Source organism: Anopheles coluzzii, chromosome X (assembly GCF_943734685.1).
Source record: "Anopheles coluzzii chromosome X, AcolN3, whole genome shotgun sequence".
NCBI lineage: Eukaryota > Metazoa > Arthropoda > Insecta > Diptera > Culicidae > Anopheles > Anopheles coluzzii.
Window position 1 is genome coordinate 12,848,914 of NC_064669.1, and position 20,881 is coordinate 12,869,794.

The window sequence follows — 20,881 nt, forward strand, 5'->3', positions numbered from 1 at the left end:
TTATAACACCAATTTTCTCTCTCTCTCGCTCTCTCTCTCTCTCTCTATCTCTTTCTATCTCTCTCTTTCGTTCTCTCTATCTTACTAACGTTGTCATGGTATGTGTGGGTGTGTGTATATATGTGAATGTGTGCTATGCAAATACTGTTTTCGCTAAGTTTTCACTTGGTTAGTAGTAGGTGCAGTTTTGGTTTTTGAATACTATTTCTGATGCTGGCTACTGTTTCCCCCCCCCCCCCCCCGCGCTCGCTTCTTATACCTGTTCTCTTCACCCTTTATCTCTATTTCTGCGTATTGTTATATTTACACTTAAAAGGACCATGGAAGACGTCCTATGCCTTTCGTCTGCGGTGTAGTACATTTGCGATCCCAGCATAAGCGTCGCTACAGTAACTGACAGTCCTTCAACGACCATAAACAACCACCACCCAACACGTTGTTAACTGAGAGAAATGGTGAGATGCGTGAGGATCGATCGATTATATAGGGATCGGTAGGAAAAAATAGAAATAAACGCGATTTTGTCTATATTGATTGCAATAGTCTCTTTTAAGCGTTTATACTTGAGTACACTGTTACTACTGTACGGGTGTGTTTGGTGCTATTTACCGCTTACCATCGCTTCCCCAAAATGTATGGTTCTATATAGTTATCAGCTCGTTAATGTTTAGTGTAAGTGTTGGTGTGAATCCTTCCCGTGACACCCCATCGTGCACTTGTGCAGCAAACCGCCCACAGGTATGCAATCCGCACCGCAAAAGCCACTTCTTATCGTACTAGAAATGCGATTGACAACTGCTAACAAGATCCTGCCGACCGTCAGCTGTGTGACACCACCACCACCACCACCACCACCACCACGACAAGCAGTGTTTACGTTTCATTTGTGTTTTGTGTGTGCGTGTGTGGGTATGTTATGTGTCAATTGCCATCTTTTATCGTCTCCGTCATTATTGTCCACTGCAAAGAGGCCTCCGGCTTGACACCACTCCTGTCGCGCCCTTTGTCTGCTACGTCTTCGGTTTTTACTGATTTCAAGCAGCCCGTTTGCCAACCCTTTTCTCGGTGGCTTCAAAAACAAAACGAAAAAAAAGTCCCTGTTACCTTTCGGCTTACAACACACACACACACATACACATGATCGATCTGACAGCTGAGGAAGGGGGGAACGAGCCAAATCTCCACAAATGGTTTGCTGTTTTGTTTTGTTTTTTTTTTTTTTGGTTGACCTTTTGCTTCATTTTTGTTACATAATTTTACGCCTATGTTGCTAGCGGTGTAGATGGAGTGTGGTAGTTTCTTGGAGATTCTAGGAAGCGGTGTGTTAGGGTTGAAGAGTTATATGGCGGTGTATATAACATCCCGTTTACACCTGATTTTGCTATGGCTCCAGTTTGGCATCCCCCTTTCGTAGACAACATCATAAGAATAATTATTTGTTTTACATTACGCCTGCTTTCGAAGCAATGGAGAGCGATCCAAGCGCGTCTTGTTTGGTTGTTTTTTTTTTTATGTAGTATAGCTTCACACACAGTATCCAAGCATTACCGGGTTTTTCAGGGGTTCTCATACTTGTTGGATATTTTCATGACTATTTCATATACGAAATGAACTTTATGTGAAACTGTATGTGAACTCTATAGCATCATTCAAATCTAATAGGAGTGTTCAATGAATCTGTCCAAAAAGAGTGCCATAGAGTCCAATTCTGAACTTTATATAACATCTCTCGACGTATCTGAAGGTCTAAAGTCATACATAGTAATCCAATTCTCATCATATAAAGTTCATTTCCTATAAGAAAGATTCAAGCAAGTATCCCACTTGCAATGAGAATCCCAGAAAACCCCTGTAATGTGGCATTGGTGGTATGTGTGCTGAAGAAGAAGATGACTTTGTTTCGTGTTTGGTAGAGATACACTTTTTTTCCTTTGTTTAGGTGTATGAGTGTGTGTGTGTGTGTACGTGTTTATTAGTACTACAATATTCGCTAGTTGGAGAGTAGGCTTTGCTCTATTCATACGTGTATGTATATTTATAATTATATGTATATATATGCTTCTTTGTTCTGTTTTGTATATAGGCAATGGGTCAATTTTGTGCTTACGCCTTAGCTTCGCGCTACCTTTTGTCAAATAAATCCGCTTAATGCTCGCATCGGTGCGTGGGTACGGTCTTGGGCTTGCGAAAAGGAACGTTCGCTAGAGTGAAAAATAAGCCGCCCCTAGAGCTGCAGCTCGGAGAAGCCGCGTTGGAACGGTGTCTGTTGAGAACCATAAACAAATATCAAACCCAACCACTCGCGGCCCCTGAAAGGTAGACAACATACGCAGCAGCAGCAGCAACATCAGCGGTAATCGGTGTGAAGAGGCCACGCGCGCGCCCGCCCGCTTGCCGTGTGGTGTTCTTCTCGTGTCAGTCTCATCCTGCCGCTAAACCCGGTCGCGCACAGCACCCGGTTTTTTTTTTTTAGCCGGTGATGGCGGTCGGGCGGCTCTGGATCTGTCCGGCATCGGAACGGACCCGCTGGTGCCACTATGGAAGCGAATGGAACACACTCTCGATGTCGGGCAGCCCCCGTTCGCGGCCCCGGGCCGATATCTCGGACGTCCAGCGGTTCGCCTTGTAGTACATGTCTTTGTACATCGTCGGGCAGCTCTGCGTCTGGTCGGGATGAAACGCAGGGGAAAAAGGACGGAGAGCAGGTAATGAAAAGAAGTAAAAATGCAAGCGAATAGAGATTAACATCACTGCACGCACAGCATGGGGAGCTAATTCTAACCGTCGCTTCCTTGCGAGATTAATCTCGCCCGGCACTTTAATCGTAGGGCCTCCCCCCGATCCCCCTTACCTTGCTGACGCCCGTGTTGGCGAAGTCGATGTTGGTCCGAACAGTTCGGTGATGTAATGCCTGGAGCGGCCGCGCATTGTTGCCCAGCGGTGCTTTGGGCGTTTGTTCCGAGCCCTGCATCAGCTTCCGGAGCGCGTACAGCTACAGAGAGAGATAGAAAGAGAGAGAGAGAGAGAGAGATAGAAAGAGAGAGAGAAAGAGAGAGAGAAAAAAAGAGAGAGAAAAGGAATGTGAGAGAAAGAGAGGCTATGAGGTTGTGCATTCTAGCTAAAATTGTGTTCAAAATAATAGCACAGATGAATTTTGGTTCGTAAAGTAAAACAAGCTGTATTCCAACTGGATTAACTAAATTGAATTATTGAATTGAATTAACGTAATTAACCATTACATTGACCATGCATTGATGGATAATTTAACTTGTTCTTGCTGAAACTTCCTTTATTAGAATTTACATGTTTTTGTTTAATTTCGAACGTTTACGAACGGCGTTATTTTTAAGTTCATTACACAAAAAAAGCAATTAAGACAAAATTTCACTCTGCTAATGTACTTAAATTTCGAAGCTAGATCGCGGTTACAAATTTGAACATCACTGTACTGTTAGCGTGCCGTGCATTGTGGGTGGCCTACCTTTCAGGCGGTAAACGTTCTCTCGCTCGCCCATCGCTTACTTACCTCCTGCTTGGTGATGTAGATGGGCTTATTGAGGATAATCCAGACCGTGCTTTCCCAGCAGCCGGGATGTGTGGTCGAACCCTCGTACGTCATGTACTGTTCCGTGTTCGGCAGCAGCGATCGCAGCGAGATATGCCGGATCGGTGTAGAAGATCCTAAACCCCAACAAAAAAAAAATATAGGAAAAATGACGTGATACAGCTTTGGTGGTGGTACAGAGTGGTGGAGAAAGGGGCGTGTAATTGGTGTGTGTGTGTGTGTGCGTTGTTGTCGGAGTCTTCGGGCAGGCAGAGCTTACCTTTGTACAGGACTTTATTGAAGGCGCTGGTAATTATCCGCAGCTCCGGATTAGGCGTATCGCCGATCTGCAGCATTAGCGAAATGCCGACGATGCCCTGGGCCTTGTGCTGGGCCTCGGACATGTTGTGGTACAGCTCCTTGTTGAAACCGTACAGCTGGATCTGTGCGTGTGTGGTGTGTTGCGGGCACCGTTGTGGTCCACGGTACAGCACCACGGTGGACCAGGTCCGGCAAAGTCGATCGATCCCGCGAAGAGCATGCCGAAACAGCGAGAGAAAGAGCGAGTGTGTTGAAGAATTGACGGCGCATGAGTGTGTGTGTGTTGGTGGAAAGATAATAAAAATGTAAAATGAAAACAGCTGCATCGGCAGGTTTTCCCATTGCCTCCACCCGGAAGTTGATTGCGCCGGGAGCTATTGTGCGGCCCATCAAGAAAGCGCTTTTGAAGTCGGGAGTGGCATGGAGAAAAATGGAAAGCATATGAAAAGAAAAAGAAGAAAAGAAGAACGAACAAAGCACCTCCCTATTCGTTCTTCACTCCATTTTCCATCTCCAGCGAGTGCCTTTCCCGTCGTGTCGCCCTTTCCGTTGTAAAAAAATCACCGCTCGTTGGAGAGAGCCGTCCGTGGGCCGTGTCGCGGTGGTGAGGAAATCAACGTCAAGCAAAAGCGATAAAAAGCCACCGATAAGCGGGAAGTCATAATCGTTAAAACAGTTTTCTTTTTTCCCTCGGTCCAAAAATGGCACAAAAAAAAAAATGAGCAGCAAAGTAGGGGAAAGGTTGGCGCGCTGCTGGACGAGAGCCAGGCGCCGCTGTTTTTCCCGAGTGGCGACGACCTGATGCACCGTGTTGTTACGCTCTAACTGCCAGGGAGCTGGGTGGACAAGGACTGGGAAAAGAGAAACTACTACAGCGTCTGCGGAAAATGGCAGACATTAACTCTGCCGCCTTGCACGTCGCGGCATTCCTCCCCTTTTAGCCGTATCCTGTTACTCCTGTTTTTCACATTCACATAAGCACGCAAAGCATATAGTGCCTCTAACGCTGATCGCGTTATCGAACAAGATGACTGGCTTGCAGTAAATTACACATTATTAACATTGGGTATTGGCTTTCCCATCCATTGCTAGGAAAGGGGGGGAGTGGAGAAGGATCCCTCCTGTCGTCCGTTTTCCTCAACCTTTCCGGTCACTCAGAACGGGACCCGTACTTGGCTTCCGGGCTTGGAACTCTTTATGAGCTATCAGTTTTTTTTCGGCATGATATTGCTCTTTCGTTACACTTTAAACATTTGAGTTTTAAAATCTTATATAAAACATTTCAAATATTTCACACGAAAAGTTTGCAAACTGCTAGCTCCTTCTGAACAAAGCTTCACCACAAGAACACTGCCTCATCAGGGCATCAAAAAGCTGCTTAAAACCAACGCTATTCTTCGTAACCTTGTTCCCCTCCTATTTCCAACCATTCTTTCCGAGTTGTGTCGATTGAACTTCGTGGAGAAAAGAATGATCCAGTGGGAGGAGTAAGGCGTTGCAGAGCAAAACAATTTTGACCTCTCCTCGCTTTGCTTTCTATATGCATGCGGAGCAATACACACAACAACACAAAATCACGATAAGAATCGTGCATATGTGCAACACGCGACATTCACTTACAGCACACATACTTCTGCACGGGGGCCGGCTAATTCTTACCGTGTGTGTCACCGGGCCGCGGAGAATGTCATAATGGTGTGTCCCATCCCCCGCGCACTCACCGATTACAGACCGACGTGCTGCACACCCTCTCTTTCCCTCTGTTTTCGCCGCCGGAAGCAGTGCCGGAAACGTGCGAACGTGAAACTTATTTACATAACGAGTTTATACGAGCGGTGCCCGATTTTCCTCCTTCGCACGACTCTGTGAGGAGGAAATTTGACGGTATCTTTAAAAGTTTCCTGCGCGACACACCTAAACAAAGCGAAAAACGTATACGAAGCGTCGCGCACCTCGCTTTGTTTGCAGTGTAGGGTTTTGCTTGGGTCTTTTTTTTGTTTCAAATGTTAATGTGAGATAACGGGCTGCAGCGGATGCAGAAGATGGCAAAATCGGGGCAACTGCAACGGCACACAGGCACATTCCAGACTCTAGATATTGAAGCATGAGCAAACTAGTGAGCGTTCGATTGCTTGCGTTCGTTGCGACGCTATAGGAAGACTAAAATGGAACTGCGGGCAGGTCAACCAATAGTGCACACCGACTCAAGTACAATGATAGGTTGTCTGGTATAACAAACGCATCTAAAATGGAGTCCTTAGCGTATGTTTGTCTTTGGTATTATAAGGTTATAAGGTTGCAGCTGCTTTCCTACAACTCAGGGTCTCGTTTTAAGTTACCTGAGAAATTTCTCTAATGCAGCTTAAATGCCGTAAGCGAACCCGGAACAGATCTAGCTTTTTGAGCTCTTGTTATATAATACACAGTCGTCCAGAGCATCGTCTACGATCGAATTTCATGATTCGAAGTTGTTAGAGATTTACTGTTATACAATGAGCAAGGACTCAACACATATTTTTAAATAGAGATATGCTCATTTGTAATTCATATACGTAGTTTCACATCATTTCCTTGTATATTTTTTTCAAAATATCAAACAACATGTGCACAGTTCACATGTACAGGCAGATTTACTGTCAGCCAATAGTTCGTCAGGTTGATTTTTGACAGAACAATGCTGTGGGCTCCTGCCGAAACTTGAAACAATAACACACTTTTGATTTTGCTGGATATTTATTTAAAACTTGACCAGAACAATGCAATGCGTATGCGTATCTGCCTCTGCCTCTGGACTATTTGGCAACGTATTTCTAAATGGTTTTTTTCCGGCCATTAAAACATGAAACTGAAGATATTGTGTCACTGCATACAAACCAATGAGTTTGTATATAACCAATGAGTTCTTCAAAATATAATTGAGTTTTTATTTACAAAAAATAACCTAACTTATCCTAACATAACCTAAATCCTAACTCCTAACTATAAAAAAATAAGACGTTATACCAGTACCAAGGTTAATAATGGTTATACCACATAATTATATGTTGAAACAGGGCTAACATTAAATATAAATAAATCGTGGTTAGAGCCACAAAAGTTGGCATCGGCAAATCTGATCATCTGATTAAATTTAATCTGATTTAATCAGTTGCACGCCAATGCACGTGTTATAATAAAAACAAAAACTATAGCAATCCTAAAACCAAGATTTAGATGCATTCTGGGTGATGGGCAATTGCGTTATTCACCAACCAAATGTGTCCGTAGTGTGAATGTTTGCTACATTTTGCATAATTTTTGTATAATGAATAGAGTTTCGGATTACCTGTCAGATGAACAGTAACATAATAATTATTCCATACTTTTGTTAATGTTAAGCTAATTGACTTTTGTTTGTTGGTTTGATAAACTATTTATCTTTTTTTTTTAATATTTCAACAATTCAGAAAACAGAGTACCATGTGCATCTTAAAAAAGCTCCATAGTTCCGCATAGTACCGTCTATCTCTTAATCATCCACAAAGTACGACATCGGAACGATTTTTCGTTAAACAGCCCCAAATCAGCTAAAAAGTACGAGTTGGCTATTTGGGATCACAAACGTGTGTTTGTATTCTTCTTCCTTTTTTTGTTTGTTTCATTATAATCACTAATATTTAAGGATAGGTGTGTTTATAATAAATGAAGTTTCTTTTCAGAGCCACTGTTTGAATTGTTTAAGAACCTTTCTTAAAAACATCTCATACGGAGCCCTACGGTACTTAATAGTACCCCTGAGGGAGTTTTCGGGCGAGTTGTGTTGTAAACCGTGCAACAGACTTTGCATTCTCGATGATCGTACGTACAAGAAAACTTAAATACGATTTAACGGATCATGTAACATATAAGATTAGATTCAGGAATAAAGCCTAAAATCCTGTTTGCTTCGAAGGTATTAGCATCAAAATGTGGATCTAAGCTAAGTCTACAGCCCACAAGAAAACATATATTAATTTATGTTTCATAGCGAAGAATTGTGACTGTCCAAGCGTTTGTGACTAAGTTATAGAGGGCTTTTGCTGCGAGGATACTAATGAACATTTACTAAAGTTAACACAATACATATTACCAGCACACCCCGAATAGAACAGGGAGACAATGGACTGCAGTTGTCACTATTACTATTTATGATAGCAAAGTACATTTTTAGATCTTCGGCATATAGAAACATTGAAGTTATTGGTACAGCCAAAGCAACACCATTGTTGCAAACATGGACCTAATGTTCTTCCCAGTGGTACATCTTTAACATGAGAGACCTCTTACAGGATGGTGCCTTCAATCTTACTGTTAGCTCCCGTACTAGTCGCGTAACGATATAGAAATTTCTTTCTCATAGGAGTCAAAAAATGTTGAATCGCCGACTTTCGCTTTGGGTGGAAACTTTATTGTGTCGCGGCTTTTGAACACCTTTAAAAAGTTTTCAACTAATCTCGCTCGCTGTCGTGATGCTACTGTCGCAATCGCGATGGCGAGGAACCCGATTCCTGGTCCTGAGGTCATTCGCCTTCCCTGTACCCGAACACGTTACAGTGCCCTCTATAGGTGAGAGTGTGGAATCTCTCGCCATCGCAAGTGCTGAATGTTTGGCTGTCAGCCGCGGTGACAGTTGTCTATTTGTTTACGACTCGCAGCAACACTTACCGATTAAGGTGCGATTGTGACGATCCATTGAACCAGGATGACAAAACAGTGAACGTTCCCTTGTAGATGTTGTGTCAACCTGGCGCACGAGAATGGGTCACACAACCTACGTGAAGGATGTTTCTACGGGTTTCTGAGGTAACCCACCAAAGTGGTTTGTTGACCAGTTGTCCTATTAACTGACAATTTTGAAGTTGTTTATCACACCTCGTCTGGTCTAATAATTGCATTTTTTTTTTCAATTACAGTATTTTATCGTATGGTTTTTATGGTAGTAATGCAATCTCAATCGTCTGCCACTTTCGTTTTATTGCTACTTAGTTCAAACAAACATTTTCAGCAACGATTTCCACCGTCTTCAAGGATTGGCAAAGGCATACGTTAAAAAGTATAGGTGTGAATAGAAAAAAAAATACATCTCTGTGCCCATTTCATAACTGCAGGCGTGTTCCATTACAAAGCATGCCCTGTAAGCCCTGTACTATTTAGCCAGTAAATGCCCCCAGCGAAACAATCCGCGCACTCACGCAAAATAGCCTCCTTAAGGCACTACTCCTCACCACGTTGCAACAACCCCAGCGATGGAAGAATGCCACGAAACGTTACAAAAAAAAGTCATAATAACGAGATAAACGTGCCGTGCTGCAATGACTTGTTTCACAGATGGAAGGAAACGCTGCAAACCCCACTTACCTCACCGGGAAAGCTGTACCCGTGGATGTGATGCTCCGAGCCCTGGTTGTTGTCCGTACCGTAGTGGAAGTAGATCTCCTCGAACTGGTACCGGTAGGCGAGCGGGCCGCTGGAAATATTTACATGCTGCTTGGTGTCCTTCTCCACCCGGAAGACCAGCGATTGGCCAGTGTTGTGCAGCGTGCCCGATATCTGTACGTGGGGGGGGTGTACGAAGTGAACAAATGGATTGATGGGTAAGTAAGTAAGGCTGGAAAAGGTGTTCTTCTAGTGAAACGTGAAATCTGCACCAGAATCAATATTGCAAAAAAAAACAAAAACAAAAACAAAAACGGCGCGAAAACGGGGTTCAAGAAGGCTTCTTCGGATGTGTGACGTTCGCTACTGACGGCATCCAGTAGCTCCAATTTTTCCTGCCCACTTTTTGTTTGCTGCGCCCTGCTTACGTTTCCGTCTGTTTGTGTGTCTGTTTGGGAAGGTGTGAGTGAAAAAAATAAAATCATAAAGAGCCAGATTTCTTCCCCCGGCAGCAGAAGCAGCAGCAGTCTCACTTCCAGCTACCGGTAGGAAATAAAATCCGTGCAACACCGGGTGACAGAGGGCGGCGCCGCGGCACAGATGGTTTCATCAAGCTAAAAGTTTTCAATCCACTCCTTACTTCGCACACACACACACACCCACCCACAGGACAATAATGATGGTGAGGAGCGATAAAAAGTGCGGGAGGAAAGCGGGAAAAGTCGGGGGGGGGGGAGGGAACCGTTTTTATGGCGGTTGCTTTTATCCGAATGAGTGCTCATTTTCAGGTTGTTATGAATTTCATTTCATTGCTGAAATTTTATTATCATTGAATGCTGTTTTCATTCACCCGGGCATTTACCGCCACCGTCGCGCGCTCCTTGTAAAATGCCGAATCGCGCCGCTGGTTGTGTGCGACGGTGGCGCGAAGGTTTTTTTTCTCGCTCTCTCTCTCTCTCTCTCTCTCTCTCTCTTCATACTTTTCCCTTTTGTCATCGCAGCGTCTTTTGACGCCTTTTTCCGGTGTGACGCGCGCGTTACGTTTGTGCAGGCAAGGACTGGGGGGGGGGGGGGGCCTCGCTGCTTCGGTGTTATTTCTGTGACGGTGTGACGATGATGCGATGCTTTTTTTTCCGTTGTTGGGTGATATTCAAACCATCCGTTGTCTATCCTTTGTAGGTGGCGGTAGCGAATCGAAGGCTGTGGAGGACGCGTCACGCTGTTCTGTTTATTGTTAATGTGTGTGTGTGTGTGTGTGAGGCCACGGACGGAGTCGGAACAGATTTTGCCAATTTTTCTGCGTGCGAGAGCGTGTGTGTGTGTGTTCCGCTCTTCCGCCGCCTGAAGGTAAGCTTTGTCGTCTTCGCGTCCGTACGCAAAAGGCTGATGTACGCTTCACCGCGCGTCTGTGTGGTTTAATGCAGCTGTACTTCATTTTTCATGTCTGCCTTTTCTTCCTGTAATGTGTTTCTTTTTTTTTCCTCTTCTCGTTGTTGTGTGCAACCCATTTTCCACTCAGCTGCGATTGTCGATGAGTAAAAAAAAAAGGAGCAAGCGGTGCTCTCGCCGGTGCTTCATGCTTCATCATCCGGGGCGCTCGGTGCCGGCGCCCTTGACGGCTCGCAGCGCCAAACAGCCTGCCGAACAGGCTTGACAGCAGGGTTGGTAAGGTAAAGGAGGGGCAACCAGAAGCGAACAGAAAAATAGAGCGAAACACATCCGGAATGTCTTCAGTGTGTAATAGAGGTGAAGACGTGAAGATTTAACCCCAGAAAAAAAAGAGCAACGAAGGAAGAAAGGAAAAAAAACCCGTCTCCAAATACATAATCAAATTTACGCCAACTCCCCTAACGGTCCTTGCGAGCAGTGTGTGTGTGTGTGTGTGTTTGTGTGTACCTTACGGGGATTTTGTTGCTGCCACCGCTCGTACCGGACCCGCCCGGTGTGTATGAGTGTGGCGCGCTACTCACAACGTGAGAAACTTCCTGCCCCATTTGCGAACGAAAGTTGGCCGGGATACGCGTGTGTCGCCTGCGTTCCCCCAATCTGGTTTTGGCAATCTTTGGAAATGGGGTAATTCAGTGTTGACTCTTTTTTGCCCCACCTTTCCCGCATCTTTCAATGCTTCCCGCTGGAGTACCAAAGCACGTGTTGTCGCTGTTGTGGAAGTGTGGAGCAAAAAAAAAAAAAAAGAAAGACCCTACACCAACGGGTATACTACGTGCACGAGGTGGGCCCACTATGTATGTGTGTGTGTGTGTGAGTGATTCAATATTCTCAATCGATTTTATCGTATTTTTTTTGCAGACCCGAAGAAGTAAGGAGGGAAGAAACCAGCTAGAAGAGATTGAAGTAGCAGAAAAAAAAAACACGAGGGCAAACGAGCTAACTGGCTAAAGAGCAGCAGGAACACTCTTTTATCGGCGCCAGGTAAGCGCGCGATAAGAAACAGCTGGCACGGGTCTTTTGCAGATCTTCCCTCTCCGCCTCCCTCAAGGCTTCAAGAAGGGCTGGGCTGTAAATCTCCTTTCACGCTTGTGCAAGAGTCTGTCTTGAATGTGTCCCCCCGGGTGTCGCGGAACCCTCGACGTGTAGGCATTGCCGGATGTCGCGCTTTTTTTTTGCACGCTTCCCCCTTGAACTGTGCGTGTCGATAAGTCTGCTCGTGGAAGGGGCGAGGGGGATGGGGTGCGTTATCTGCGGTTTTGTGAAAACGATAAACCGGCCTCGGGAAATGGGATTTTCTGTGTCACAGGCATATCATGCTCCCGGTGTCTTGCGGGGTTGCTTCAAATTGCGCGACCGTCTGCAGTAGATCCATTTTCAAAAGGAAAAGGAAGGATGTATTGTCCTCCTTCCCCATCTTCACCTCCCCTCCCCATCATACAGTAGGAGCAAAAAAAAACGAAGCAAAAAAAAAAATGATACACCTTTATAGTCTCGTGTATGTGTAACAGTCATCCCTTTTTTCTTTTTTTTTCAAAATCTTGTTGTAGTTTTTTTCCTTCACTCTCTCATCCTGTTGCCCGCTAATTTTGCTCCGTCAGCAAACCGTCCAACAGGTGTCTATAAGGGTTTGAATGGATGTGCGTGCGTCTGTGTGTGTTTATCAAAGGTGTGTAGAGGAGTAACTTGCACGCTTTTAAATGCTTCATTGATGTTGGTGTCTATTTTTTTTGTGCTACTTCCCCCTATCTTCCAAACGCAAGCTCACCTTGTGCTTGTCGATGTGCAGTGACCGAAGGTAGGGATCGAACAGTAGCTTCTCCGGCTCCACGTTGATCGGCGACTGGCGGCGCCCTTTGTTGCACATGTTCCACTGCGGGTTGATTAGCCCCCAGAAGGCGGGTCCTGTGTGGTGGTATGAAGGTGAAAAGGAAAGGAAAAGAGAAGATGTTTTAATGAAAAGGTTGTCTAAAGGAAAGCAAATTCGTTTGCTTCTAGGCTTTATCTATAGCAGCGGCCGGCAAAGTCCGGCCCGCGAAAGGATTTGACTGATTTTGCAAAAATGGGAAGAAACTATTCATTTATAAATTAACGAAGATCTTTTAATATGACATTTTATACCATCGTACTCTTTCAACTTTAATTAGAGTACTATGGAAAGACAGACCAATCAGTCCTCGTAACGTTTGCAAAAAAATACGTTTTGTTGGCTTATTGTAGAAAAAAAAACTAGCAGGTATAGTTTTTTTTACATGTACATGTATTTCAAAGGTAATTATTTAAGCTTACTTGCACAAATGAATCTAAGATTTTGCGAGCACCCTTTTACAGGGTTTCTCACGATTTATTGGTCAGCACTATCGTATATCATCCCCAGAATAACGTCAATATTTTTTTGCGTCGTGGAAGGATGGGATAATCAACAAGTAATCAACGCTCCTGGCTCGCGGCTATCGATCATTTACTAATTTTGGCCCTTTGCCTTAACAGATTGCCGACCGCTGATCTATAGTGCTGTATATTTATAGATTATTCATAAAATTATGCTACTACCAGCTGGCCTGATTAAACTAATTCGACTTCAAATTTCTTGTTGTTCTTAACTGTTGTTTATTGAGTCCTTTCGTTTTTGTTTGAATCTTTTCTTTTTTAAATTTAAATTTAAATTAATTTTTATAAATTTTATTTTCATTAATTCAATTTATTTTTTTTTGTATTTAACAAGTTTATTCAAATGTTCTAACGTTTTTTTAATGGTGGTCTCACTCATTCCCCTTCATTGGTATGAGAAGGATGAAATTATTTATTTAATTATTTATTCGTACCCTTATTTGTATTGCTCAATTTGGCTGAGACAACATAAATATAATATCTAGTCTCGTTTTGCAATAAGTTTCTGGAACGGAGTGACCTCGAAGGTGCGTAAATATTATTTTTTTCTAGTAAAGGAGACGCATCAAATTCATTCTTTAAAAGTTTTATCACAAAAACGCTTTGGCTCACTTTGAAGCGGTTCAAAGACCGCATTTTAAAGCTGAGACAACACAGTGTGGGAACCAAACCACGGAGCAGTACTCCACGCATGAAATGACATAAGGGGTCATTTCATCCACGGGTTTGTCCGATAATAAAACCTAATAGTTTAAGCGCCTTACTCAACGTGGTATTAATGTGTACGTTAAAATTCAAACCCACGCCTAAGGTAACCCCTAAGTCATATGCTTCTTTACGACGGGATAGCAACCAACCATTCATAGAATAATTATAAATAACAGGATTCTTAAGTCTATGGTACGATTAAATAAAATGCTTCTCAATGGCAAGTTCCACGTCGTTAGAAAGGCATCATCTTAATATATTTTTTTATTTATAAGTTGAACTTTAAACTTGAACTACTTTAAATGCTTTAATTACGAGTGGACGATGTAATACATTAGACCTTGACTAAGGATATGTAGATGTGTTACGCACAAAGAAAACAACAATACAATAATAAACTAAATATGATTATTAGCACTAAGCAGAGCTTTACCGAACAACTTGTTTAATATAAGCTACCCATTTTTACATGCGATTACCTTTACAAATTATTACTTTTGAGCATTTCTGGACAGGTAGTGAGGCGTTGTTGTGGAACAACGGTTCCATCTAACAATCTCCACTCTATGTTATTTAGATGATATGTCATGTACGATTTTTGTAAATAAATAATTTTTTTGTCATAATTTTATCAATTTTGTCATGATTTCTAATCCCAGGCCAAGCAAAACATCCTCAAACCATGACATTACCACCTTCGTGTTTCACTGTTTTTTTTTTTAAAATTTCTCAAAAATGATTTTAGCTTGTATCAGATTAAGCTTCTAAAAATATGTGTATCATATCGACGTAATGATAAGATATTCATTTCGAACATAAAAAAGGCTACAATTTCTCAAAACAAAGCTTACTAAAATATCCAATGCAAGAAAAGTTACAGCGATGTATATACACATTAACACTTTGAGTGCCAGACCATTTTTGTTTATGTTTCCCTGGGGGCCAAGCACATTTTGTTTACATTTTTGATGGCTATCATATATGATCGCTATGGCCCCCAGGGAAGTGTTAGTGGATATGAACATACAATAAAATGATAAAAATAAGGATTTTTAATACAATTTTGGTTGCTTTCCTGTCGTGTTTTCATTGTTTTGCTTTGTTGTGATCATTAAATCAGCAAAAAAAAAAACAATTAAATCTTATAGTTTTGTTCTCAACATGATGCTTCATTGAAAAACGATCATGTAAGCAATTTATGCATTTAGATAATATTTTATATAATATCTGCTGTGGATTAGATGTTTTGAAAACTCACATTATAACTAAAATATATGTGGCTACACTATATTACTCGAAGGAATTATTATTTTGCATTTACATTCTCGCATTTTGACTATTATTGGGTATAAATGAATCATTATATATAAATGAACATTCCGAAAAAATTGCAAAAACCATATACATGACAAAGTTATTTATCTTTTTATTTATTTATTTATGTTGTTACGTGTGTAACAGTATATGAGTAGCAAATATCAATCGATAGAAGACAGACTAATTTTTAAACTGTGCAATAAAGCCAAAATAAGCCAGTTCTAGAAAAGTCTACCCAGCTACTCATATACTGTTACACACGTAACAACAATTTATTTATTTATTTATTTATTTATTTATTTATTTATTTATTATTATGGTATCGAGCCTCCCTGGCCTACATACACAATTACAACTAATGTCTAATAAACTATGTGTTCCTAAAATTAGACGTAATGCAGTCTCGTATGACACTAGAACATTTCGGTACACTAAAGGACATGTCTATAAAATTAGAAAATGAATTAAAATTCTTGGACATCAATAACAACGGATCCCTAGCACAGAAAAGACGATAACGAAAATCAGTTGTTAAAAATTGTCCAGTTCTTATAGGTCTAGTAGGGATCTAAACATTTACATTACTTAGCAATAGAGGTGCATCGATTTTACCAGTTAATAGTTTAAACATAAACATTCCTTGGGCAACCATTCTTCTCTTTTCAAGAGTTTCAAGCCCTAACAACAGACACCTCGTATGATAAGCTGGTAGCACGTCGCTATGTCTTCACGGAAGCCGCTTAATAGCTTCCCGGGTAAATTTTCGCTGGATCCTCTCAAGCCTCTCAATTCTAGTAACTTGCTCAGGAAACCAAGCAACTGAAGCGTACTCAATCAACGGACAAACAAGGCAAATTTTGTAGATCATTTTGCAAAATTTCATAACAATACGCCCGCCCAATCTGCTACAAGATATTAAGATTTGAAGTCAGTTATCCCTGGCTATCATATATGAGCGCCATGGCACTCATAGTGTACTTATTTTCATCCAGAACCATGTATTAAATGTTTTATAAAATAATTACATTCTACTTTTCGAATATTTTTATTATTCTTTTATTCAATCTTCTTTCACAACCTCCATAATTTTAAGACTTATTTGTACCTCGTAATAGATCCTAAACCATAATTGACACGTAATCTGGGTTACAATATCAGTGGCAAGACAGACCAATGGATCGCTCCTGGGCTTAATTTGCGGAAATGTTCTGCTTAAAAACAGAGAGCTTTATTGTACAATTACATTAAAATTTAAAAAAATATGTGAAATATGCCAAATCGTCCTCCTAACCTTCGTTGAATTTCCAACATCTTACCAAAAAGGGCCTCTTGGTTCGCTACAGCGACGGGTGAACTTCTTCCTCCTTGGTTAAAACAATTTGCCAAGCAGAACACACGAACCTCGCCACTCGTGAGCGCCTCCCGCTCCGCACAAATCTTCAGCTCAATCGATAAACATTTAACGAGATCATCGCTTACCGGTGGCGTGTACTTAAAGGGAAGAGGGGCGCGCCGGCAGCGGCAACCCTTCGCCCCGGCCGTGTTGTGCTCCAACTTTAGCTTTAACTTTTCGGGGCTGGGCTGGTAAATAAAGTGCAGCCAGCAGAAGTGCCCTAGCAGCATGCGGCCGGAGACGAAACACAACTACACAGCAGTAAGCACACAAACCACGCCGGGTTTTCCTTTGCTTCGTTGCCCCACCACGCGAGTGCACAAGCCACGCAGAGGAAGCCCGGCGCGAGAGCGTGAATCGAAGAATAATTCCAAAGTTTTCGAATACCAAATTAAATTCCTTTACGGGCGAGCGTTCTTGAGCTGCCTCTGCCGGCGGCGGCCTGTGCCCCAAAGACAAGCGCGCGTCTCCTTCGCGGTGGATGGAATTGGATTTCACCGGTAGCGTTGTTTGCGCTCCTGCACCCTCCGAGCTCTGCTCACCCCCCCCCCCCCCGCGTCGCCCCCTGCATTCTATCCCTGTATCGCAGGGCCAACGCACAGGCATCTCGTCAATACCGCACCGTGCACCACGAGCCTGCCGTTCGAGCGGGCCAGGGCATGGCTTCCCGGCGCTCTGCGTACAAATAAAGCCTTTGGTTTGTTTTTTCAGGTATTTAGCGGGCTTTGTGTGTTTATTTTAGAATCATTGCTCAGCACAATAATGATGATGCTGATTACGGGGAAATGGCTGGCAGGCGGCCGAGAGATGGTTTTTCAAATTTAATTCCTGCCTTCGCTAAAAATGTGTCTCCCTCGCCCTTTTGCGATGGCAATTTTCTTTGCTTTTTTTTTACATGGTTCCGCTGCGGGTGTTTTCCGTCGTCTAAAGACGAAAATGGATGGAAAATCTTGCCATGATGCTCGCGGTAAAAGACCGCATTTTCTATCCCCTCGCCTTCAAAAGCAGATCGTTCCCCGGCAACGTAAGAATTCCGTGCGGGAATGCGGAGCGTGCTCGCTGTCTCCCAACGGGAGAGGTGCACTACCGGCGACTACGGTCAAAGGCAATTACGCAGCACACGTTGCCATAGGTCCTGTTTTCCCCCATCCCCATCCTCACAGGGCGAAGAAAAGGACAGGCGTGTGTGGGAGTGGCATTCCTCTGCTCGGAAGCCAAAAGGATTTGGTTGCGCTTGTGTAAAATTCCTTCAATTCGCCACCGAGGGGGGGGGGGGGAAGGGAAAACCCCTTTTGAAATGAAAATGAAATCCTTCGCTTTGCTTTCGCGTTTCGGGATGAATCTGGATGGAACGCCCGGGGTTGGCGTTCTAGCAGAATGGAAATTTATCAATTTTATTTGTTTGTCTGCCCCCTCGACCCGGAGGTAGAAGCGCACGGCCGGTCGGGCTTTTTCCGAAATGTCTTTTTGACCGCGCGCCTGTCCGGAACGCGGGGAAAATTATATTCCTGTCGATGGTCGGGCGGTCCGTGGGATTTCCCGCTCTCTCTTCTAGCTCAGTTTTGAGGATTCATTCATTTGCGATTCCTGCACAATTTCCTGCATCGCGCTGAGCGGCGCGAACACGCATTCGCCGGATGAGCATTGTTTGGGTTACGCGGGTAGAGCTGGCATTCGGAATGCTTGAAGGCTTTTTTGTTGCTGTAGTATAAGGTTCTCGAGGCGCGGCTTGAATAGTATTTTCTGTGCGGTTGCAAAATTAAACCGTGCGTGGGGGCAAATATGTTCATATGGTCGGCGAAAGTTGACTGGAAATTGCATTATAAATCGTAGCTGGCATAGATGTGCACTTCAAGCGCTTTTTTACGTGAACTTTGGAAGGGTTGCTGAATTATTTTAACTTTTAGTGTCGAGAATGTTTTGAATTCCTTAAAATACTAAAAATACTTTCATTGTTTTATGGAAACGTTTAGAATGGAGACGCCAGGTGCTTTTTAAACACGGTGATGATGTGGATCAATTTTCAGAGGAAAAAGATACGCTAAAAAATCAAAAGTCCATAGTTAATTTTTAAGACATTATACTATGATTTTGGCAACGCTGACTGAAATTTTTCGTACACAAACTTTATCATTAAACTATTAAACCCGTTATAGTCTCTTGATTTAAAAAAAAAATAGGACAAGACATTGTCTGGCATTTTTATAAAGACCTGTTCAGATCGAACAGGTTACCTAGTTTTATTTCTATTAGGGTACTATATGGAACTTTTCGATTGTTATTTTAAGGTATTGGAGCATACTATATAATCTTGCAACCGTTGCTAAATGCACGTGCCATGTCTTCTATAGTTATTGACGTTAGAATTACAATGCTGAAAAATATATTGCACAATCACTGGGTTCAACATGATCTGAGAAGAGAAAAATCGAAACTTCTCTAAAATTACGGTTCCTGATCAATAAGGTTATTAAGAATTTTAGAAAAAGGTTATATTACAAATGTCTGATCTAATGTATTCTAAATATAAATCTATCTAAATCTCTAAATATAAATATTCTTTTGCTGAGAAACTTATCGGCAAATTGAAATAATGACAAAAATCATTGGCAGGTAAAGGCACAAAATACGGGGTTTCATAACCGATGATATAATAAATTAAAATATCTCAAAATAATACTGCCTGTACAAATAGAATCAGGATCATATCAGCCATAAAGTCCTGTTAATAAATAAAATTCAAAAATAAGTAATATGCCCTAATAAATGAATTTCGCCTACTATAAAGAGTCTCTCTCAGTAAATAATTTACCAGTTGTCATTACAGTTGGGAAGTATTGAAATGGTACAGTAAAATACAGCTTTATAACTCTCCTGAATAAATATCCTCTCCTGGCCTAAAGTAAAACAATGGCAATAATTTAACAAAAATTGAAAATCAACAGAGGAATCTACTAAAATACCTTTAAATTGCATACTATTTAAGAAAAATGATAGATACACCTGTTCTCACTTTCCTCTGAATCGTTATCCGGTTGCTATGGATCGCAATCCATGAGAATGGATCGCAATCAACTACGTCTGAATCGTTGTCAGCTACGTTTGGATCGTTTTCAGCTACGTTTGGATCGCTCTCAGCTACCTTTGGATTTTACTGTAGCTCGCGCAAATTTCGTTGCGGCGCAAAGTTTATTTAGTGGCCGTTTGGCGTACTGCACATCATAACAGACGATATGAAAAGCAACAATTTCATATTGTTCTATGTTTGAACCCAATTGAGAACTTGTGTTGAAAAACCATTTTTAGGCAATGAATAACATTTCACAGATTTGTCGGCTTCTACGCATCAGAATAGATTCCAATCTAGACCGCCCCTCCATAGCAAAGCAGGAATATCCGACTAAATCTCGAAAACATGACAGGACAGCCTAAACAGGATGACCACGTAGGTCGTTACGTCAAAAAGAAGAAGATTGTGCAGGTATTTTTGGAAAACTTGGTCAAATAATCAATGAAGTATGAATGGTGATGTAAGCCTCTAATAAAAAATACGATTAGATTTTACAATTGAATGCATTAATTATTTAATTCTTTCCTTGGCATGCAAATGTGTCCCGCGGTCACTGAATAAACGGTTGCGCTGCAATGAAATTTGCGCGAGCTACCGCAAAATCCAAAGGGAGCTGAGAGCGATCCAAACGTAGCTGAAAACGATCCAAACGTAGCTGACAACGATTCAGACGTAGTTGATTGCGATCCATTCTCATGGATTGCGATCCATAGCAACCGGATAACGATTCAGAGGAAAGTGAGAACAGGTGTAAGTACACAGGCTGTGCGAAATGTAATGAGATGCGAAGGATAAGTCGTTGCATTCACCTGTAACATCAACACTTTATTTTTTCTCTCTATGTAATGTCAATGAAATTCCTTTCGTTTGGTGCCATAATCATTTTTCTATGTTAAAATTTGCTTGTTTCACAGCCTGCAGTAAGTGACCAGTTTCTAAACGAACAGGTCCTTATCTGCTTTCGATTTAAAATGATAACAAAAAAATTCAGTCGAACTAAAAAAAAACAAAAATGCTACCCGATAGCCCGAGTACTGCTCTGGCAACAATGTGAAGGATTTAATTGAACCAGACAAAATGTAAGAAGTAAATATTTCCAAATAAAAAGAGTATATTAAACTACTAATTAAATAGAATTTTAAATTTCAAACACATAAGGAGCAAATCTAAATGGTCAATAAATAATAATTATTTTTAAACAGTAAAATCTCGCATAAAAAGCAATAATATTTTTGCTCCTGATCCATTTTTCGCGAGCAGCCTAGTGTTGGGAGATTCAAGATTCGGAAGATTCAAT

At 42.0% G+C, this 20,881-nt stretch overlaps 1 protein-coding gene across 1 annotated transcript in view; it reads right to left on the bottom strand.

Annotated features, from left to right (window-relative positions):
* Window positions 1-228: 228 nt before the first annotated feature.
* The window catches only part of LOC120954695 (carbonic anhydrase-related protein 10), a 55,000-nt gene continuing 34,347 nt past the window's right edge, over window positions 229-20,881 (bottom strand). The window contains exons 3-8 of the mRNA XM_040374866.2: window positions 12,474-12,610; window positions 9,242-9,433; window positions 3,825-3,987; window positions 3,527-3,681; window positions 2,852-2,992; window positions 229-2,664 (exon numbers count right to left, since the gene is read on the bottom strand). Of these exons, the coding sequence (XP_040230800.2) occupies window positions 2,536-2,664; window positions 2,852-2,992; window positions 3,527-3,681; window positions 3,825-3,987; window positions 9,242-9,433; window positions 12,474-12,610 (917 nt within the window). The 3' untranslated portion in view covers window positions 229-2,535. The remainder of the gene's footprint in view (window positions 2,665-2,851; window positions 2,993-3,526; window positions 3,682-3,824; window positions 3,988-9,241; window positions 9,434-12,473; window positions 12,611-20,881) is intronic.